We start from the raw sequence: 22,035 nt of genomic DNA on the forward strand, positions 1-22,035 counted from the left end.
CTCCCAAATATGGAGCTACGTTTCAGATTCGGTCTAGGCCCTCAATACCGATAGCCATAGGAAGACTTACCCGCAACGACAGCTTCTGCCACCTCTAAAACATCGCCCAGTCTACATGCACTTTCAACAATACTGTGACATAGTAATCCGTTTCCTTATGTTTATACAAAAACGAGAAAAAAATAACCACTTATCAACCCTGAAAGGACTTAAAAAAAAGGGGGATGAAACTGGTGATAATCGCTGTACGTTTGCAACAACTGAAAGAGGCTCCCAAGAATATAAATTACCTAGTTCGTTTTCAGATACTTCAACCACTAATGAAGCAAGTCACCGAGTCAAAAGAACCTCTGCTCCATGGTTGACAATATATCATCATCAAATTCACCGGTTCTCAAAAAGCGACTACTTCAATAGGGCCAGGGGAGATGGAAAACAGCTTACCCCATATCTGGTTGAATCTTGGCCATTTTCAACATAGCTAACTTGAGAGTAGGAACAAAAAAGGTGGAAACTTATCCGAAGTATCATCAGATAGAATTAAAACATAACACACGAAGCTTTGAAGTTTTTGCAATGAGAGCAAATAGTAGTCTAGCTCAAATTCCAGGTTATTATGAGGATTTGATTAGTATAACAATGGAGTGGTTAGAGGCCAATATTTACTCGGTATCGAACATATAGAAATAAGAGTGAACTGATGGTTTTAATTGTTGGCCAGTAAATTCTGGCAGTAGAATGTAATTTTTCATTAAAAAATCAAAAAAGGAAGAGACTATTTTCATCTCTATCCAACGTATTCTAGGCTGAGACGATGCAAAGTGAAAATTGGGGTCCTGATGCATCACACTTTAGCGATGAGCCTTTGGATACCATAGATCTTGATGCAGATCCTACCAACTCGGGACCCGATCAGGTGCTTGCTGATCTCTCCATTTCATCGCCCAAATTCTTCCCTAGCACTGCTTCAAACCATTCTCCCACCATCAATATTAACACGACAACGACAACGACAACGACAACGACCTCAGCTACTACAGCGACCTCAATTCCGCCAGTTTCCTCTACAGCTAATGCTCCGAAACAACCTCTTATGAAAAAGGAGATTGACGATATCCTTACGTTTGATGCAGATGGAGATCCTTATTTCGAGGAAGTATCTCTAGATCATAATCCTCTGCCGACTCCAACCGAAACCCCTTCCTTCTTCCTCCCAAGCCGAAAACCCACCCTCTCCTCGCCAATAGGATCTTTCCTCACTCGACGCACCTCTTCATCTATTCCAGAAAATGGTCCTTATTCCGGTTCCAAATTCTCTGAGAGTAAAGTGGATGTGTCCGGCCCATACTGGTCCATTTCGAGTGTACTCTCAGATGAAGCTGAGGATATACGGTTCAATTCATCTACGTCACTAGGAACTCCGCATCAGCATCAGCCGCCTTCCCCAGCTACCTCTCCATCGCCCGCTCCATCCACCAACCACAAAAGTCCGGTGATAGATAAAAATTCAGCGCATTTAAACTCAAACATAGGACAACAACTTAAAAAGAGTGCGTCCTGGAGTAATGTGAACCGGCCAGACAATCTGAAAGAGAAAGCCGCACGCTTTGGGCATAAAGCAAGACGGCCTAGGTGAGTGCACCAGTGTGAATCTACAACGAGGAATTTTATTTAATTCCATTTCGTGCGAGACAGTTTATTCAGCTCATCAGCAACGGCCAACAACCACCATCCTATGGAAGTTTATATATCTCAGACACGCCCACGGTAAATTATGAGTATTAAGTCAACCTTAGCAGATCGTTTTATCAATAATATTTTTTCACTACTGCTGTTTTCAGGATGCTACCACCCAAAGATCCGGCTGAAGAAAAACGTCATCGCCAGGAATATAAGAATATGATGAAAAAGGCCAAAGCAGCAGAGGAGAAGAAAGCTCGAATGGAACTGAAACGGAAGGAGGAGAGAGATCGGTATCTTAGAGAGGCCATTCAGGCTTGGGAGAATGAAATCCTTCCTAAGTGGACTGAGAAGTACGCGCAAGTTTATACATGCTCGCCAAGTGAATTCTAGTGACCCTACTAATTCTGCTAATTCTGCTAATTCATAGACGACATTCAAAAAAGACACTTGAACTCTGGTCAAATGGTATACCACCACGGATTCGCGGTAAGGTCTGGATTTTATGCATTGGCAATGGTCTCAAATTGACAAAAGGTAAAGAATAAGGTCGGCATTCCTTTGTTATAAACTTTTATCCATAATTCTATTTTGACATTAGAGCACTTCAAAATATATTTGGAGGGGTAAGTTTAATTTCCAGATTATAGACTTTGGTAGTCAATCCTAATATTCAAAGAAACAGGGAGAAAACGAGCAGTGCTCGGACATCAGAGGAAAGTAGCGCATCCACCATTGACCAGAAACAGCAAATATATAGATTGGTTGATGAGGATATTCTACGCACCTTACCATCCTTGTGTCTCTACCAGGTTAGTTTTTTTTTTAGTTTGAGTATAAATTCTAATATTCCTTAACATATTATCTTCGTTATCTTTCACCATATATAGCCGGACGGACCTCTATACGAAACGATTAAATCCGTGCTCAAGGCGCACGCTTCATATCGTTCAGATATTCCTTATGTAGGTGTTATTACAAGTGTACATGTTTTAGCTTTGACCTTATCGTCGTTTTCCTCTCCTCCACAGGTATCTGGAACGAGCTTCCTTGCTGGCATGCTATTGCTTAATATGAATCCAACAAATGCTTTTATATGTCTATCCAACCTCGTTACTCGCGGATGTTTGAATGCCTTTTTTGATCCAAAGAATTATGCAGAGGTAAACGTTTATAACGAATATCTCGAAGGCGGAAATGGTTTTTATAGTGCATTATTGGATTTGTTTAGATGAAGGCCTATTATAAAGTATTCAATGTATTGTTTGCGGAGCATTTGCCTTTGCTCTACCTCCATTTTAAGGGGATGGACCTTGTGCCCGAGCACTATCTTCGCGATTGGTGAGTACATTTGTTGAGCAGCATTTTATAAAATCTCTTTTCCTTACTCTTATTTTTTTTCTATTCTAACCAAGGTTGTTGACTCTTTATGCCGAGAATCTTCCCCTGGAAATTTCAGGCCGCATATGGGATAACTATTTCCTATTCGGAGATGCGTTTCTCTTTCGGGCCGCACTCGCTCTTCTACGAATACTTGAACCCCATCTATGGGGAGGCAGCTATGAAGACACAATATATCAGCTGCGACGTTATCGAGATGCAACTGAATTTAACCCGGAGCGATATTGGGAGGTTGTTTGGTCTTCGGTACAATTGAATGAGCATCGGTGGCGCGCACTGATCGCCGAACATGTTATGACTGCATGCTAAAATACGGCAACCAATTTTTTTTCTTCTTTCACTTATAGATACATCATTAATTGATTGACTCCTGTTGGAAAAAAAAGTCAAACACAATGTTTTGATTTACTTCGGTTCCTCTGCGACATTTATTTTGTTATTATTCCAATTTTCTCTTTTCTTTTCCGATTGTACACTATCCCGCAATCCCAGATTTTATTAACCTTAATATTCATATTATTCAATATTTGCACTCCATGTGGCTTGAGCAAATAAATATATGAGTGGCCACATTTATCGAGAGTCCCGTTATAAAAAATGAATTCTTCGTCACCCAATTCTCGACGATCCGAAAGGGAATATCAAGATTGTCTACCTTGCCGGCTCACTGGATCGGCTGCATTTACTGGGCTCGGGATCTATGCGTTCTATCAGGCCAATTTGCCAAAGGCCAACTTAAAGCAACCTGCGCGCGTTGGATTGGGAGTCATGGGTTTAGGTTGGTTTGACTAATGCATTCAATTGCCTTTTTTTTTTACTGGGATCATAACATTCTCTCATCAATAACAGTGTTTATTTCGGCTGGTCTCTTTCGCTTGATTGTATAGTTCGACGGTCGAAATCGATCAATGGATGTATTTATAATAAATACTTGATAATAATTAGAATTGAGTTACTCTCTCTAAAAAATTTTTTGAGTGGGGGTAATATAAGAAAGGTTATTTAAAGAATATAGTCCTTCAGCTTCCTTAGTCGTTCAATGGCGAGATCCAGAGTCGCGTCATCTTTACAAAAGGCAAATCGTGCAAAATTTTCTCCCAATTGCCTATTCTCTACCGAGTAGAATTCTGTTGGAGGGATCGCAACTACACCAATTTCCTTTGCCAGCCAGTAACAAGTGCGGAAGTCGGCCGCACGATTCAACACACTAGCGGGGTAGGGATAGCCAGAATCGGCTGAGGGAACGCGCAAGCGAGAGGTATTTGCAAGGATAAAATAAGAGCCGTCGGGCACAGTGCACGGAAGGCCCAATTCCTTGAAGACTCCAAGAAGTTTATCACGTTTGGAGGTATACGACTCGATGAGATCACGGAAGTATGGCGCTGTCTGGCAGTGTTCGAGTCCGGCTGCGATAGCCTCTTGCATTGGAGAGTTGACACAGAAGACAATCCGGGTGTGGGCACTGAGGGGGGGCTCAATGAGATTGCTTGGGCCAATAAGCCAACCAACTCGCCAGCCCGTGACACCAAACTACAGAAAAAGACGAGAGATGATGAGTACTTGGGGGCAATAAATATAGGGATCAGCCTTGACATACAGTTTTTCCTCCGCTCCCAACCGTGATTGTTCGCTCCCACATACCGGGAAGGGTAGCAATGCGGACATGTTCGCTTGGAGAGAAGAAGAGGCGATCGTACTGTATTACAAAAAGGGTTACTTGAATTGCTCCTTTAGACTGCATTCTCGAGAAAGCACTTACCACTTCGTCACTAATCACCAATAAGTTGTGCTGAATTGCCAGGTTTGACAACTGCAACAGCTCCTCGCGAGAGAACACTTTGCCAACCGGGTTATGGGGAGTATTAAGAACAATTATACGCGTTCTCGGCGAAATTTTCGAACGCAATTCGTCCATATCGATTTTCCACTCTCCCGACGAAACAAATTCATTAGAGCTTTTGGCGGGAGGACGGATAGGCAAATAAACGGGAACACCCCCATTCATTGATATATTTGGCTATTATATGTAAACCGTCGTTAGTTGATCGAGAAAAATTGAAATAGAACGCTGGCGATACAAACCACATATTGATCAAAGAAAGGTTCCATAATGATAACCTCGTCTCCTTGATTCAAATAAGCAGTGAAAATACTTAACATCGCTAATCGTAAAAACTTTTCATTAAAAGATCCCCCCCAAAAAAACCCTGGAAAATGCATTTCAATATCACCTTCGTTAGCGCCTGCGCCTACCATGATTTCAGTGTCCGGATTAATTTGTCGGTCAAAAAGCGGGCTGTAAGAATTGGCTATAGCCTGATAAACGAATTAGCTTTATGGGTTACTAAGCATGTTTGTAGATATTATCTCACCTTTCTTAGTCGCGGATTTCCTCTTGGATGACTATAAAATGATAGAAAAAAAAAGACACGTATGAGCCCAAGCTCTACAAATGAAATATTTCAATAATAAAAACCTATATTGATTGCACTCGTTTCTTATCAAAGCCTTCTGAGCAGCTTCAATAATGAAATCGGGCGGCGCGAAACTATGTGGAGAACATATAGGTTTATAGCGTTAATAACGTAGTCGCATTTTAAATGAATCATTTCAGTTTCCATCGAAGCTCACTTCATAAATCCTTGGCCCAAGTTGATGGCCTTCGTTTCAGCAGCCAATGGGGTAAAGATAGACCACACTATAGCAGGAAAAAAAAGTCGATTTGATAAATTGACATTAATAAAGTGAACTGATGATGAACACCGAATAAGAATAAATCACCATCTTGCTCGAAATGGGCAACTTTCTCGGAGGGTGCAAACGGCGAATCTCGCTTTACTTGGGAGTTAGTAGAACTCATTCTCACAGTAGCTAGCAATGCGCCGCGATTCGCCGATAAATAAGTTCGTTGAAAGAATGGGAGAAATCGCCTCAAATGCCCTGACATTCGAAAAAAAAAAGTTCTAGCTGTGGGGGAAACAGTTATATACAAAGTGAGATAACATGATTTTACTTGTGGCACAGAGCTATTGTGCGATTTCCATTTACTCTGACGGAAGCCCCTTAACTCTCACATCAGCAAAAGGGATTTGTTGGAGGCTCTGACTGTGTGAGTTCGGCTGTTATGGTTGGGGGAAAGTTTAGCTGGTAAAAAAATTGGGATAATATTGCAGTCATCCTTTAATTTTTGGTCATTAAAAAACTCTTTTTACCACTTAAAGGTGGTTAACAATGAAAATGATAATGAGAAAGAGCTTCTATCTACAAAATCAACCCACTTATTTAAAAGAAAACTCATAAAATCTAAATGCATTAACACATTTGCATCGAACTAATTGAAGAGAGAGCCCTCAAAAAGTCCAAGTAATAGGTAAAAGAGAAAGGGCTAAAGAGTTAAAATGCATTTCAGACTATTGCGTGCAGGAATAACTACCCCAGTTCTATCGTAGACATGAAAAGAGGCCAACAATATGCATCGCATTTTAGTCTCTGTGGCTAGAGTAGACGCTCTAACGGTTGAGAAGGAGAGCCGTCAGTGCGCTAAAGAATTACCACAGGACTCGAACTTGTAGCAACATTCGGGAAGCGAATTTCGTTTAATACATCTCCGCTAAAATGCTGTGTTTCATCTGGTAAATTTTTTCCTATAGGTCTAATTTATTATGAAAAATGCTGGAAATTCGGAAACCCTTAATTTAATTAACAAGCTAAAGAGTAAACCAATTAAATGGCCAATTCTCCTGGGGTTTGGACTCGAGAAGATAATCAGTGCTCAAAAGCTTTGTCCTGCCGGGTTAATTATCATAATGGAAGTGCGGGCTGACTTATTTGGTTAGGACCCTCTCGGAAACTGGTCTTTGGTGTGGAAAAGAGGATAGAGGGGAATGAGCGATTAAAACAAATAATGGTGGAAAGGTAGCTTATCAGCACAAGCAGATCGTATAGATTCGAGATTCGCTCTTGGCTCATACTTGGCAGTTTGGATTCTCGTATTTACTCTACACCTCTTCTGTAGAGAAAAGGCTACATTTTTATCCACGCGAAGCTATCCTCTTAGTGTAATCAATGAAGATGTTTCACTTGGCGTTTATCTAAACCCTACCATGGCCATAATACGTAACAAAGCTTTACAAATAACCACAAATATTTTAAATCTTACATATTTTTCGTCTTTTATCGGCTGAATGGGGAAGTAAAACGGAACATAATTTTACCTGAAAAATCATTCAGCCTATCTACCCATCGCTTTACAAAATTCAATATACTGAATATCATTACATACGAAATAGCTTTAAAATTTTGATGCTGAGAATCAGTATTGCCGCCTAGTTGAAGCATTCTAGAACTGGGTCGTAGTGTCCTTAAGATCATAAACCTCATTGTCTTGAATTTTACCACTTATCACATTATTTTACAAAACGGCTCTGGTGTTCCCTAAGTGTCTTTATTTTTTTTTTGCCACCATACTTGAAGATGATTTGTGTTTGCCCTCGAGATAACGGGCTGGTATCTTCTAACCATCTATTGGAATACAATTGGGAGAGATATTCGAAGTTGCTGTATAATTTGAGAAGTATCCCAAGCCACTCGGCTCTTATTTCGTTTTATTTATAAAATTTTATATTTAAATTGGTCCTATTTTAGGGATTTTTAGCTCGGGTTTCACACAAAATTTCAAAAAGGAAGTGGGATGCAAGCTTTATGTAGAACTGAGGTCGAACGAGCGTTAATAAATATCTTGCTAGTAGAAATAAATTAATCATGCCCAAAAGCTCCGCTTTTTCGCATAATATATTCTTCCTTGGCCAGTGCCTTTTCTTCAACGCAAAATCACAGTAGGACAAGGTGTCTGACCCACCTGCATGGAACCCAAGTTCTGGGCAGGGAGCAAAATTTCGTGAACCTCAAGATTGACTTTGAGGAGCATGATATAAAACCGAATTTTGCACTTTTTCTGTTCTTTCCCATTTTTCTCTCTTTCATTCACCCCTCCCCGCTTGCATAACTCATTCCTTTGTTATAATAATATTGCAATCCTTCCTTTCCTTTTTTTCATTTAGCATATCTCTCTAACCATATCCTAAGATGGTGAAACTCTTCACCCTCGCTGCTGCACTCACGCTTGTAGCCTCTGCGGCAGCTATTCCCCTGGAGTCGGCCGAAGAGAATGCCCCGCATCTCGAGGAACGCACATTGGGGCTCCTCGCTGGAAGTTTGGCTCCTCCGGCAGCATCGGGCGGTTGCTGCCCCCGTGTATCTAAGCGTACCCTCGGTTTATTAGCTGGTTTGAGTGGAGCGGGCCAGTGCTGTGAATTTAGGGGCTTCAAGACGAAACGCACCCTTGGACTGCTTGCTGGCTTGCTTGGCAAGAAGTGCGTACCATGCAGAAACAACTGCGTGCCTTGCAATGCAAACGGCAACACCAACGTCAACAACAATAGCAACACGAACATTAATAATGTGAGTTAGACTATTTGAGGATGTATAGCTTTGACGGGAGATTAACCATTTTATTTCATTAGAACAATAACAACAATAACAACAACAATAACAATCCAAATAACAATAACCAGGGTGGAAATGGCGGTGATAACGGAGAAGAGACCGAGGAAACGGAAGAAGAAGAGACCACCGAGGAGGAGACTGAAGAGGAGCAGAAGAAGAAGGAGAAGGAGAAGCAAGCGACAGAAAAGGAGGAGACCGAAGAAGAGACCGGAAAACCGGGTAAACCTGAGACACCTGAGAAGCCTGAGAAGCCTGAGAAGCCCGAGAAGCCCGAGAAGCCTGAGAAGCCCGAGAAGCCCGAGAAGCCCGAGAAGCCTGAGAAACCTGAAAAGCCCGAGAAGCCTGAGAAGCCCGAGACTCCAGAAAAACCAGGAAAGCCTGGTACTGAAACCGGCAAGACTGAGCAAAACGGCAAAACAGAGCAAACTGGTAAAACAGAGACCGAAAAACCTGAAAAGCCCGAGAAGCCCGAGAAGCCTGAAAAGCCTGAGAAGCCAGGACAGCCTAATACACCCCCTCCCACGACCACGAACATCACCAACAACAACTCCACCACTATTACTAACAGCGGAGGCAACACATCTACAACTACAAATACTACCGGAAGCAACAACTCAAGCTCAAGCTCAAGCAGCAGTTCGTCCAGCAGTTCTGGTAGCAATGGGCAAAACGGACAGAACGGACAGAATGGACAGAATGGTCAGAACGGGCAGAATGGACAGAATGGACAGAATGGTCAAAACGGGCAGAACGGCCAAAACGGTCAAAACGGGCAGAATGGTCAGAACGGACAAAATGGATCCTCTGGAACTAATGGTACTAATGGAAATGGCAGCACCCCCGGAAGCAATGGTACTGGGCCAGGAGGCAATGGAACTGGGAACGGAGGTAATGGTACTGGAAACGGGGGTAATGGAACTGGACAAGGCGGCAATGGAACTGGACAGGGTGGTAATGGACAGGGTGGTAACGGCCAAGGCGGTAATGGTCAAGGAGGCGCTGGAGGTAAAGGTGAAGCTACCGGAGCTGGTCAAGGAGGTGCAGGAGGCACTGCGACTGTCGGTGGCCAGGGTAACACGACCATTAATGTTACTACCAACATCCCTCCGGGTACCGTCAACGTCGGTCCAGGTGGCAATGGAAATACTGGGATGAACACCAATACCAACGAAAATAGCAACAATAACAATAACAACAATAGCAACAACAATAACAATAACAATAACAAGAACGATAACGATGATGATGACGACGAGGATGACGAGGATGACGATGACGATTATGAGGATGAAGGCGAAGATGATGAGTATGAAGGAGAGGACGATGATGAAGGTGATGACGAAGACGACGAAGACGACGAAGACGATGAGGGTGATGAATATGAGAAGGATGAATCGGAAGAAGGAAACAAGTCTGAATCCGATGGCTCTGAGGATGACTACGAGGACTGCGAAGAGGAAGAGGAGAGTAGCAGTGAAAAGTCAGAGGGCAGCAGCGGTAAGTCAGAGGGTAGTGGCTCAGACTATGGAAAGGGAAGTGAAGGTGGCGACGATGATTGTGGTTGCGAAGATGAGGATTAGATTGACTAGCTTCCTATTTATGAATTCTCCACCTAGATAACTTTTTCTGTTCTCGCAATTAATATTGCATTGTTTAATATCCATATATTATTCTTTATCTCTTTTTTTATTGTTTATACAATGGTTGAAAAGTCATCCCTTCTTTTTCAAGCAATAATAAAAAAATTTGAGAAAATAACATTGAATTTTGCAATTGACATGATTTTTCGCAACTGAATATCGAGAATTAACTTAATTAAAATTACCAATTAGATAACATATGTTGGCTAAGCCACAAATAGTTTTATTTTTTGGTACCTCTCGTGTCGCGTATTTTGGTGTTCTAAATGAATTAGTTCTTGCAAGAAATGCCACCTAAAAGAAGAACGCGAAAAATCCGTGATGATTCTTCAGAAGAAGAAGTCGATGAGCGTGCCAAAATTAAAAAGAGGGATACTTCACCAGAGCCTGCTTTAAATGAATCTCATAAAGAGGAGAATCATCCTGGGGAAACGCAAGACAAGCAAGAGCAGAAAGAAGTACATCATGATGAATCGCTTACAAAACCAGCGGATACCCCAACGCAAGATGGCCAATCTACTTCTGAAACTAATGGAAACTTGAATAGAGCATCCTCTAGTATATCTGAACCTCAAAAAGAAGAAGCTAGGAAACCTCGACTTGTAATCACCAAGATGGTGCTCATTAATTTTAAATCCTACGCCGGAAAACAGGAGATTGGTCCCTTTCATAAGGTACATAGTGTGAATTAATTTGTGTTTAATAGGCGCTAAATCACGTTTTGTACTTTATGTATTTTTTCTCTAATAGTCTTTCAGCTCAGGTATATTTTAAATTATTGCTATGATATATAGATTATTGATTCGATTTCTATCTAATAGTGGTTGGCCCGAATGGTTCCGGAAAATCCAATGTTATTGATGCACTACTTTTTGTATTCGGATATAGAGCTAGTAAAATGCGACAGGGTAAACTTTCCGAACTTATTCACTCATCTGCTAAACACAAAAATCTTGATATGTGTGGGGTCGAGGTGCATTTCCAAGAAATATATGATCTTGTAAGTAAATGAGTGATTATTTTTTGAATTTTTTTTCTCAACGAGTGTTGATGCTAATCCTTTTATTCGCTGTTTGGTAGCCCGGCCCTGATGCATACGAAGTCGTCCCTGATTCTCAATTGATCATATGTCGCCAGGCATACAGAAACAATACCAGCAAATATTTCATTAATAATATGAATAGTAATTTCACCACAGTGACGAATCTTCTCCGTGAGCGCGGGATTGATTTGGATCATAAACGATTTCTCATTCTACAGGTAATATACATTCATATCATGTTTAATCCTCAGTAAAAGATTATAATACATGTTTACTCTTCATCTTAGGGAGAAGTTGAATCTATATCACAAATGAAACCTAAAGCCCGAGATGAGCATGACGAAGGTTTGCTGGAATATCTCGAGGATATTATTGGAACTTCGAAATATAAACAGCCGATTGAAGAAGCGAGCAAGAGTTTGGAAACACTAAATGATGAACGTTCTGAGCGCTTGAACAGAGTGATATTCGTGGAAAAGGAGAAGTTGAGTCTTGAGGTATGTTTGGCTCTATTCGACATACATTCAAGGGATATACATTAATTTTGTCGTTTATTTTGCCTCACTTTGTAGGCAAAGAAATCTGAAGCTGAAGCATATTTACGCACTGAAAATGAACTCATACGCAAGAAATCAATGTTATACCAGCTACATATCTATGAATGCCACAACAATATTGATATTTCAAAGAAGACAGTGGTATTTGAAACTCAATTCTGGAATTGAAAGTTTCTTTTGCCCATCTGAACTCTTTATTTCATAACTAGGACGAATTAAAGCTGAAACTAGAACAAGAAACAGGAAAACAAAGTCATGTAAAGGACGAACTAAACGAGATGGAGGAAAAATACAACAATATTGTTAATGAATATGAGGTAAGCACGATCTCAAGCTGTGGGTTTACATAGCGATATAACTCTATTTTAATTTTTAGAATCTGGGAAAAGAAACAAACGAGATAATTAAGGAGCTTTCCAAATTTGAACGCTTGGATGTTCAGCTACAAGAAAAGAGGAAGCATTTGAAAGCAAAGCAAAAGAAGCTGGAGAAATCCCTACAAAGTGTTGGTATTTTTCTATGGCATGCTGAGCTATGACACTGTTTTACCGTTGTTGTTTTCTTAGGATAAACACCAACGTTCAGAAAACCAATCCTGGATCAAGAATTACGAGAGTGAACTGGTGAAACAGCGTGGCCGAGTGGTCGAGTTAGAAGCTGCGCTCGAAAAAGAAGAGAGAGAGCTGGAATTAATCCGAGATAGTTTGAAAGGTATATGTTTGCCGCGGACCTTTCTGTCCATTTATGTGGTTGCTAATGTTAATCCCACAAACAGAGAAAACCGCAGAGTTTTCTGCTCAGATTGAAGAAAAGCAACGCGAATTAGCTCCATGGAAAGAGAAATTGAATTCGAAACAGTCGCAAATTGATGTCGCTCAGTCTGAGCTCGATATTCTAAAGGAGAAAGCACTATCAGGTCAGAAGGCGGTAGAGAGTGCTGAGAAAGAAATAGTGGAAATTAGGGACGAGCGGGAAGCAAAAGTATTATATATCTAAAAACTATCTTGATGTGGCAGGTATATTCATGCAACATTGTTGATCCAATAGGGATTGGAAATAGTTGAAGCGAAAAAGAATATTGAGGCAAAACGAAAAGAAATCAAGCATCTTGAAAAAGTGCTAAAGGTAATTTTATTTTGCATCTGAGTTATTAGAAGCTCGAATTGATCTTTTGGTTCTATCTCCTAGCAAATGCAACAGCAAGACGCTGAACTACGCACTACAGTTTACACTGCTCGTCAAAAAGCAGAGGATGCTAAAGCATCGCTGCAAAATTCCCGATCGCGAGGGGCGGTTTTGCAAAACCTATTGCGTCTGCGAGATTCCGGTAGAATCAAGGGAATATATGTACGTATAACGAGAACTATTGGATCGTTAGCAAGTCCTCCATCACATCTTTAACATAATTTTTTATTCTCAGGGCCGATTAGGCGAGCTGGGTGTTATTGACGACAAGTACGATGTTGCTATTTCCACTGCGTGCCCTGCTTTGGACAACATAGTAGTCGAGTCGGTAGAGGCTGGTCAAGCCTGCATCGAGTATTTACGCAAGAACAATCTTGGTCGGGCCGTATTTATCCTTTTAAATCAATTACCTAAACAAGATCTTTCGAAGATTCCTACACCAGACAATGTTCCGCGTCTGTTCGACCTAGTTACTCCCAAGGAACCTAAGTTTGCTCCTGCGTTCTATAGTGTGCTAAAAAATACTCTCGTTGCACGGGACCTTAAGCATGCGAATCAAATTGCTTTCGGCAATAAGCAGCGCTGGCGCGTGGTCACTCTTGACGGCCAACTAATTGACAAATCTGGAACTATGTCAGGCGGTGGCACCCGAGTGATGCGTGGCTCCATGAGTTCCAAATTTGTCGAAACAGAAGCCACAGAAGAAGTCATTTCTCAGTTGGAAAAGGAGCGAGAGGCTCGTGAGAATGAGTGGACCACTTTTCAGCGAAATCAGCGACAGTACGAGTCGCAGTTGGAGGCGCTAGCGTCGGAAATACCGCAATTAGAGACCAATCTGTCCAAACTGGAGATGGACTTTAAGGCATGTGAAGAGAAATTGGAGGATGCGCATAAAAGGGCTAAGGATCTGAAGTAAATACATGCTAAATGACTTTTCTTTGCCCATTGAGTGCCTAATCGCTGTATTTTATTCTGCACTACATAGACAGCAGAACAAGCCAGACGAAGGAGATAAGATGAGGGTGAAGCATCTTGAAAGAGAGATCGAGAAACTCAAACAGGAGCTTGCAAAGCTTCGAGTTACTCCTCTCCAGATTGAAGAGCAGATCCGTCAGCTTCAGGACAAAATCCTCCAAATTGGTGGGGTTCGTTTGCGCAGTCAACAGGCCACCGTTGATGCTGTTCGTGAACAAATAGAGACAGTGAGTGGGAATATCACAAAGACTCAAGTAGCCAAAAGCAAAGCAGAAAAGGATCTTGCCAAAGCCGAAGCAAATGTGCTGAAGGTCGAAAAAGAGTTGGAAGAAATGGAGGTTCAGGCAACAGAGCTCGACAAAGATATCGAGGAGAAGTCTAAGGCGGCAAACCGTGTACGAGAGCAGGTAGAGCAATCTAAAGAGGCAAGTCTTATTTTGGTTGAGATTTTCAAGTCATATATCCGACGCCTGATCACATTTGACTATGTTCAATAGCTCATGGAGGAGAAAAAAGAGGTGCTTGAAGAGCTTAAAAAAGAACTTGACGAGCGCACTGAAATTATTAACCAAATCCGCACAGCTGAAGTGGAGATCAAGAATGAGTTGGAAGACCATGAGCGCAATCTCGCCGAAAACCAGCGAAAAGCAGCACACTGGAAAGAGCTGTGGTCGAAGCTTTCATTACAGTCCATTGGGTAAATTGTATAATGATAGAGCCTTAAAGATGAATCGTGGCTAACCTAAATCTTCAGCGACACTGATTCTACAGAGCTTGAGCTGCACGAATTCACACCGGATGAATTGAGGGATATGGAAGGAAATAAGCAAGCCCTTAAAGGAGAAATTGCAATGTTAGAAGGTGAGTGATCCCCAGCAATCATACTAGTCTTAATATTCTCTAATGCTTCAACCCGGTCAATTTCAGCCAAAATCCAAAATGCAAAACCCAATCTCTCCGTTCTCGAGGAATATCGCCGCCGCGAAGAGGAGTATCAACAGCGCGCACAGGATCTCGAGGCGATCACAATGCAACGTGACTCTGCCAAGCGGATCTATGACGAGTATCGCAAACGGCGTTTGGATGAGTTCATGCAGGGCTTCACGATTATTTCACAAAAGCTCAAGGAAATGTACCAGCTCATCACTCTTGGAGGCAATGCAGAGCTTGAGCTAGTCGACAGTTTGGACCCGTTCTCCGAGGGAATTATATTCAGTGTGATGCCACCAAAAAAGAGCTGGAAGCAGATCTCAAACCTCTCGGGAGGCGAAAAGGTAGGAGCTTGAAAGCCCTTTTTGTTCGTGAGGATGACTTCAGTCTAACTTGTGGTATTCCTTTGTAGACGCTGAGTTCGCTTGCATTGGTGTTTGCACTACACCACTTCAAGCCCACCCCATTGTATGTCATGGACGAGATCGATGCCGCGTTGGATTTTCGCAATGTGTCGATTGTTGCTAATTACATAAAGGAGCGAACCCGTAACGCGCAATTCATTATTATCAGCTTGAGGAACAACATGTTTGAGTTGGCGGACCGTCTCGTTGGAATCTACAAGACGGATGGGTGTACCAAATCGGTGGCGATTAACCCTTCACGAATTACCATCCCAACTGTGGAGTCATGATATTTGTTTGTCTGTATTTAGATTTACTTATAGAAAAGGAGGAGAAGAGAGGACGATCCTGGGCTCTCTCCCATGTAGTCCTTCTTTCTTTTTTTCTGAATATTTGTACCCGCTTTAGGTAAAATATTATATAGTCTCCTGTAGTTTTATATCGATGGTTTCTGTTTTGCCCTATTAAATTCGCTTTCTATGTCCAAGCGTCTAATAGGCACTATGACTGATGCAATGATCAGCATTAATATAGAAAAGGACATTAACCCTTTATTGATATGATTACAGAACAACTTCAAAGAAAAATCATTTTTTACCATTTCAAAGAGACAATGAAGGGGAAAAAGCTTATAAATGTGCCTTAAAAAGAAAAGAGAAAAGAAATTTTTTTTCAATATTTCATATATATAATATAAATCCATTAACAAGAAAAATAGTATAAAAACCAAAACGAGGTTATAATAAAAATTAGAAAACGAATCTTTTCAAACCGACAAAAAAAAAAGAATAAAATAAACTGATTTTTCCCTCAACACTACTGCAGCCTCACCATCTTATTCTTCTTTTCCCCCTTCCTATCTCTCTTCTCCTACTTCTCGCCGACCCACGCTGGATTTCAATATCGTTACTGATCGGCAGTCGACCCCGCAGCCCCTAGTCTCGAAGCCGCCAATGAAATTGATGACGACCTCGAAAGGGTAATATTAGTCGTCGGCGCTACCCCTGCATTCGACGCATCCGCAGTGGAATGTCCCTCTCTTCCTCCCTCCACCTCTTCCTCTTCCATGAAGAATTGCACATCATCCTCAGGCGGTAGTGATGAAGGATCGGGGACCCGTCCTTGCATCATTCGTGGATGATATGAATCTCCACCATTGAGTGCAGAGGCCATTCCCCCTCCTGCACCTGCGCTTTCAGTCGAAGCGCTATACGATGAGCGCCACGATTGGCCTCCAGGTGGTGGTATAGCAATTGCACCAGCAGTCGATGGTGATGCATAACCTCTAGTAGTTAAATATCGATCCTCCATCTCCAGCGGACCCAAACTCTTTGCAATTTGGCCGAAATTATAGAAAGCATCTGTAGCATCTTGTGGCTCAGGGGGTATAACTTGCCGCGGCAACCGGCTAGGCGTAGGGTGTCGCGGGAATCCTTGCGCAATACCTAGACTCACTCCGTTCGGTAGTGATCGCCCAGTCATCGCAGGGTGAATATGTGAGGGATCGGTGCGTGCATCGTAAAGTCCATTGAAAGTTGAATCTTGCGGGGGCGTCATTCGTACACTACCACCACTGATCGATAACTGTCGTTCTCTCAGGCGGCGGCGCTCAAGCTCCGTCGGCGTCAACAGGTCATTGAGCGAAGAAGGGATTAGCTCCTCCTCACCATCGAAAACTCCTCCACTATCTTCATCGAGGTCCCCTCCAAATGCAAATTCACCCGGAACCCCGCGATCCTCGGGAATGCTTTGCAAACGGAAACTGTGTGGAGTTGAGCCCATGGAAGCCACATCACTGTCGTGCTGTGACATCAACCAAGGATTACGTGTATGGAATGAGTTTGAGGGGGGATTGAGGTCAGATGCATGGGGCGAAAATCGGAAAATATCAGGGAGGGAGCGTTGTCGAACAGCCGGGGGCGCCTTTAGATGATTCAGCGTCGGGGAGGCATTTGCCCAACCACCGAGTGATGAAGATATCGGTAGACGGCGCTCCTCATTTCCACCACCTCCTCCACCACCAGAGGATATTCCAGCGTATTGCTTAAATGAATTGGTAAGACTGCTGACCGGTGAGAAGTCGCCCTGCTGCTTCGATATTGCAGAGGGGATCATTCGGGCGAAGGACGATGGGCCTTGTGGGGATCCAGAATCTGTCATCAGACGTTGCCTAGGAACCGAGGTTGGAGACGATCTGTTTTCTAATCCCTGTTGCTGTTGTTGCTGTTGTTGCAGACGGGCCACTGTCAAGGGCGGGAAGTCGGATTGAGAGCGATTGCGTCCTCCCATGAGTTTGGCATTAGGAAGAGTGGTGTGTGGGAGGGCACACTTGTTCCCGAAGCGACAGTTTCCCTTCAAGAAATATTTACATACATAGTTGTCATTAAGCGGATCCTTACTATGAGAAAAGACACAGTTTTTTCCAGCTGTGCAAGCGCCATTCTTGAAGAATTTGCAAGGAATGTGGGCAAGATTGCTGTCTGAAATAAGAACAAGACGAAGGATAAACAATTAGAATATGACACGAGAAGAGCGAATAATAATTTATCAAGATAAAAAAATGAGCATGTAGATTAGTAAACGTACTTTTGTTCTGGGCACTTGCTGGTTTTGAAGGCGGGCTTTCTCCACCTGTTGAGTTACTGTGTTTGTGAGTACGCCGCTGTTGATTAGGAACGGCGGTGGGTTGGGTCATGACGGGTGAATGAAATATTTCTTGGGGACAGATCCGACGGAAAAGAAAAAGGAGGCTAAAGAGTTTTAGTCAATCACGCGACGTCCTGTGTTTATGAGAAATCTAAAATAATCATAAATAGGCAAAGTATAAAAAAAAAAAATAAGAGTTATTTCATGTTGAATGATACTTTCGAAAGTAAATAAGAAAAAAGATAGAAGAAAATCAAACAGTAAACTTGATAGAAGAGGAAGATTAAAGGAAGCTCTATCCCCAGTCTATCATCTCATTCGGAGAAGTTAATCCAGCAACTTACTTAACGAAAACTTTCGGTGGCGTGAAAGCAATCCAGTTGGGTAATTTGCGAGTAAAATACAAGGGGAGTACTCGGACTGAAGAGTGGAAAGCGGTGCCTTCTATGTATTCTCACACTCGAATAGCCACTTCACATACACATACAGAAAGCACAGGAGAGCAGAACAGAAAGAGAGTGAAAAAGTCAACCTTGCTGAAAAATGATGTGACGTGATTATCTAACCTAACCTAATTTGTATGCCATGTTGAGCTTTGAAACTTGGATGCTTTTTCAAATCACACACTGTCATCATTATTGCCTCTGCCACCCTGTCTCCCAGTCACTCCACATTTATTAGAATGGAACTTTGCTGCTACTTTTTTTTTCTATTTAGTCTGAGAAATTTTTTGAGTTTTAATTGCTCCATTTTCTGATTTCAGCAGACACCCAATGCACAGAATCTGGATGAGCTCATCAGATGCCCTAAACAATCAATCAAATCTGATTTCTTTCTGTCCATCCCATTCTAGTAACAGCAAAGGTGATGTTTGCAGATTGCCGTACATCTTGAAATATTCGCGCTGATAATTGTGTGCGCGTCACATTAACTCTATAGCAGAGGGATGCTCCATTAAAAGCAAGGAGCTTAGTACGCTCGCAATTCAATCTTGACCAAGAGCACGTTGCTTCAATCGTTAATGAAAAATTGGATTTAATTTGCCCAAGTTCCCTCTACCTAATCCAGTTACAATTAAACAGGACCTAGACTGGTCACACATGAACCCTTCCTATAGGATCGCGTCCATTGGTAAAGACTCCCATGATTTTCTATCAATAGCTCTGGTATCAAGGCATTTTCACACACCAAATATTTGGAAACCATGACCTTTGTTTCCATCCATCAAACTTGAATCAAAAATGCTAATTCCAATAGAGCAGTCGTAATGCTCCATTGTGTCACCATTTCTGTAATTGCATTAGAGATTTGCACTTGAAAATTTAGCGAGCTCTAATTCCCAACTTCCATTTTTAATTACCAGTTTGACATTACACAACCCATCGGATTGCTCAACTCCATGGATTGTGGAGGTAGTGATAGTTGGTGAAGGAAGAATAACAAATATATTACCAAATAGAATCACACTAGGGTGTGTCAAAAATCTACTTCATCAAGCTCAATATTTGAAATTCAAGGTTCGTTATAACCACAATGAAAAAGTTAAATTTACCTGCTATTAGTTTATATGCTCTACCCCACTGCTCTATTAAATCTACTTTTACGTACCAAATCCCATCGGCTGAAAGGAAACAGAATTCACTTATAACAGATTTAACTCTTTCCGAGCTGGGCTCTACCTCAAAACTTATCATATTAATCGCTAAATAAGATGTAAACAAGAGCATTCGCTTTTCAACAGAATAGTTGGCCAATATCTTTCCACTCGCTGTTGTGTCGAGTAGGCTTTTATTTGATAAAATCAAAACACGTTTATATCGTTTTCTACTATAATATTTTAACAAATACTCTCTCAATAACAAATAAAAATTACTAGAAGTTATTACTAAGTATTACTAAAAGTTACTAACTATCACATATGAACCCGTGTATTATTTTGTATCTAGCTGTGCATATTTTTGGTTTATTTCCAAATACAAGCATACCCTATTTATCAGTGGAAAAAGACAATAAATATTATTGCACTATTTAAATGTGAGATTTTAAGTTAAAATATGAAAATATTGCACCGAAAATTGAGAAAATGGAGAAATTCATAAGAGATAGGAGAAAGACAATAAGCAGAAATAAGCGAAGTAAAAAGAAAAAGTAAGGGGTAAATAGAGGATATAGAGTGTGTCCCTTTATTTCTGTCCAAGCGCCTTCGCCAATGCCTGATTTACATCCTCGATCAGATCAATCTCCTCCTCAATTCCGCAAGAAAGCCGGAGCAAGTTGTCAGTGATGCCCAGCTTTTCTCTGTCCTCTGTGGCCACGCTTGCGTGTGTCATGATCGCAGGAATCTCAATCAGTGACTCAACTCCTCCTAGTGACTCGGCAAGGGTGAAGATTTTGACGGATTGTACAAACCGATCTGCCTCTTCAAGGCCGCCCTTGATGCGGAAGCTTAGCATACCACCGAATCCCTTTTGCTGGCTCTTAGCAAGCTCATGTTGGGGATGAGAAGACAGGCCCTGCAAGGAGAGAATGATATGGTTTGTAAATTCACTGTTTAAAATAAAGTTAAACTGAGTTATGTGCTTACCGGATATATGACTTCCTCAACACGAGGATCTTTGGCTAAAAATTCGGCAAGAGCCTGAGCATTGGATGCCTGCTGTTTTGCTCTTAGGTGGAGCGTCTTCAATCCACGGTGGCTAATAAAACTATAGAGAAGAGTAGAGTTTAGTAAATGATTACGAAAGGCTTAGGCACAAAATATATCATACCAGTCGAAAGGAGAGGGTACCGCACCCACGGAATTTTGCAAGAACTTCAACTTAGTATATACTGCTTCGTCGTTAGTGACTGCAACGCCCATGACCGCATCGGAATGGCCGTTGAGGTATTTAGTCACCGAATGGACCACAATATCTGCTCCCAATTCTAATGGCTGTTGGAAGTATGGGCTCATGAATGTGTTATCTACAACCACAAGAGCGCCATGCGCATGAGCATGCGCGACGACCGCTTTAATATCAACAAGGCGTAATGTAGGATTGGTCGGAGTTTCGATCCACACAAGCTTGGTATTGGGTCTAAAGGCAGAGAGAATGTTGTCGGCATTGTGGAGATCGACAAAATCAGTTTCAACCCCGAGAGTAGGGGCGACCTTTGTGAAATATCTAAAGAAATAGGCGTGAATATCTTATATATCCCACACTGATTCTTTTGCCAATTGCTTACCTATAGGTGCCTCCATAAACATCATTTACACTAATAATATGAGCACCAGAGCCTAATGAAATGACGATAGTTGCTGTGGTGGCAGAGCCGCTTGCAAAAGCAAGGCCGTATCTCCCTTTCTCTAGAGCAGCAACAGCGGTTTCAAACCCATTGCGTGTGGGATTGCCAGAACGTGAGTAGTCGTAACCCTAAATTAGACAGAAATATGTTTAGCGACAAGACCCAGAGACCAGCTAGTGATGTTAAATCAACCATTTACCTTATGAATTCCAGCACTGGACTGCTTGAATGTGGTGGAAAGACTGATGGGTGGGATGACGGCACCAGTGTGGGCATCAGGCTCCTGTCCTGCGTGAATGGCAAGAGTTCCAAAGCCGTAGCTTGTAGATGGGGTTGGCTTAGGGGTTTCGGCAACTGTCATTTTGGTGGGAAAGTAGGATGAATTGGTATTTGTTTGTTTGATTTGTGCGAAAAAAAAAATACGATGCTAAGCAGTCCAATTTAAAACGATCGAAACTAAGAGTCAACGTCCAGTCAGAACAGCACAAACAAAAAATTACAAATACTTCATTATTAATCGTGGGAGAATGGAGGGGTTCTAAATTCCTCATCTCCCCAACGATGGCGTCAGAATTTTTTCTTAGAACCTTCTTTGGTATTGACATAAATAATTTTTCCTTACTACTGCCACCTATTGGTGAGCATTCACCGGAGTGGTTCAGTCAACGGTTTTATCCATGGATTGTTGGAATGCAGCTTAGGCCTCGTGTTGGGAGATCTTGCTGCCTTGGTTTTGCTCTCTTGGTTTTGCTCCCTTGGTTGCTCCCATCAGCAACGTTAGTTTA

General features: G+C 41.9%; 7 protein-coding genes across 7 annotated transcripts; 4 read left to right on the forward strand and 3 right to left on the reverse strand.

Moving 5' to 3' along the window:
• Positions 1 to 814: 814 nt before the first annotated feature.
• On the forward strand, positions 815 to 3,390 carry VTP21DRAFT_1711 (uncharacterized protein; the record flags this gene model as incomplete). The annotated part of the gene is made up of 10 exons (XM_069391829.1): positions 815 to 1,632; positions 1,696 to 1,767; positions 1,842 to 2,033; positions 2,111 to 2,217; positions 2,282 to 2,306; positions 2,366 to 2,492; positions 2,571 to 2,645; positions 2,712 to 2,843; positions 2,912 to 3,021; positions 3,096 to 3,390. The coding sequence occupies 10 exons, from the start codon at positions 815 to 817 to the stop codon at positions 3,388 to 3,390; spliced, it is 1,953 nt and encodes a 650-aa protein (XP_069251048.1).
• Positions 3,391 to 3,678: 288 nt separating this feature from the next.
• Positions 3,679 to 3,968, forward strand: VTP21DRAFT_1712 (uncharacterized protein; the record flags this gene model as incomplete). The annotated part of the gene is made up of 2 exons (XM_069391830.1): positions 3,679 to 3,859; positions 3,931 to 3,968. 2 exons carry the CDS (start codon positions 3,679 to 3,681, stop codon positions 3,966 to 3,968), a joined length of 219 nt encoding a protein of 72 aa, XP_069251049.1.
• A 115-nt stretch (positions 3,969 to 4,083) lies between these two features.
• Positions 4,084 to 6,028, reverse strand: VTP21DRAFT_1713 (uncharacterized protein; the record flags this gene model as incomplete). Its single annotated transcript, XM_069391831.1, has 9 exons — positions 4,084 to 4,611; positions 4,679 to 4,777; positions 4,841 to 5,098; positions 5,164 to 5,243; positions 5,313 to 5,397; positions 5,454 to 5,484; positions 5,558 to 5,629; positions 5,713 to 5,779; positions 5,863 to 6,028. The coding sequence occupies 9 exons, from the start codon at positions 6,026 to 6,028 to the stop codon at positions 4,084 to 4,086; spliced, it is 1,386 nt and encodes a 461-aa protein (XP_069251050.1).
• A 2,138-nt stretch (positions 6,029 to 8,166) lies between these two features.
• Positions 8,167 to 10,166, forward strand: VTP21DRAFT_1714 (uncharacterized protein; the record flags this gene model as incomplete). Its single annotated transcript, XM_069391832.1, has 2 exons — positions 8,167 to 8,541; positions 8,604 to 10,166. The coding sequence occupies 2 exons, from the start codon at positions 8,167 to 8,169 to the stop codon at positions 10,164 to 10,166; spliced, it is 1,938 nt and encodes a 645-aa protein (XP_069251051.1).
• Positions 10,167 to 10,513: 347 nt separating this feature from the next.
• On the forward strand, positions 10,514 to 15,609 carry VTP21DRAFT_1715 (uncharacterized protein; the record flags this gene model as incomplete). The annotated part of the gene is made up of 18 exons (XM_069391833.1): positions 10,514 to 10,900; positions 10,977 to 10,989; positions 11,048 to 11,226; positions 11,307 to 11,486; positions 11,556 to 11,765; positions 11,841 to 11,966; positions 12,035 to 12,142; positions 12,202 to 12,330; positions 12,392 to 12,536; positions 12,601 to 12,806; positions 12,873 to 12,950; positions 13,014 to 13,172; positions 13,246 to 13,922; positions 13,996 to 14,410; positions 14,483 to 14,682; positions 14,740 to 14,846; positions 14,913 to 15,259; positions 15,328 to 15,609. The coding sequence occupies 18 exons, from the start codon at positions 10,514 to 10,516 to the stop codon at positions 15,607 to 15,609; spliced, it is 3,948 nt and encodes a 1,315-aa protein (XP_069251052.1).
• Positions 15,610 to 16,225: 616 nt separating this feature from the next.
• VTP21DRAFT_1716 (uncharacterized protein) lies at positions 16,226 to 18,014 on the reverse strand (the record flags this gene model as incomplete). The annotated part of the gene is made up of 2 exons (XM_069391834.1): positions 16,226 to 17,799; positions 17,906 to 18,014. The coding sequence occupies 2 exons, from the start codon at positions 18,012 to 18,014 to the stop codon at positions 16,226 to 16,228; spliced, it is 1,683 nt and encodes a 560-aa protein (XP_069251053.1).
• A 2,134-nt stretch (positions 18,015 to 20,148) lies between these two features.
• On the reverse strand, positions 20,149 to 21,611 carry VTP21DRAFT_1717 (uncharacterized protein; the record flags this gene model as incomplete). Its single annotated transcript, XM_069391835.1, has 5 exons — positions 20,149 to 20,478; positions 20,550 to 20,670; positions 20,734 to 21,129; positions 21,191 to 21,378; positions 21,450 to 21,611. 5 exons carry the CDS (start codon positions 21,609 to 21,611, stop codon positions 20,149 to 20,151), a joined length of 1,197 nt encoding a protein of 398 aa, XP_069251054.1.
• Between the last annotated feature and the right edge of the window lie 424 nt (positions 21,612 to 22,035).

Source organism: Calcarisporiella thermophila, assembly GCF_041956535.1.
Source record: "Calcarisporiella thermophila strain CBS 279.70 unplaced genomic scaffold VTP21scaffold_12, whole genome shotgun sequence".
NCBI classification, from domain to species: domain Eukaryota; kingdom Fungi; phylum Calcarisporiellomycota; class Calcarisporiellomycetes; order Calcarisporiellales; family Calcarisporiellaceae; genus Calcarisporiella; species Calcarisporiella thermophila.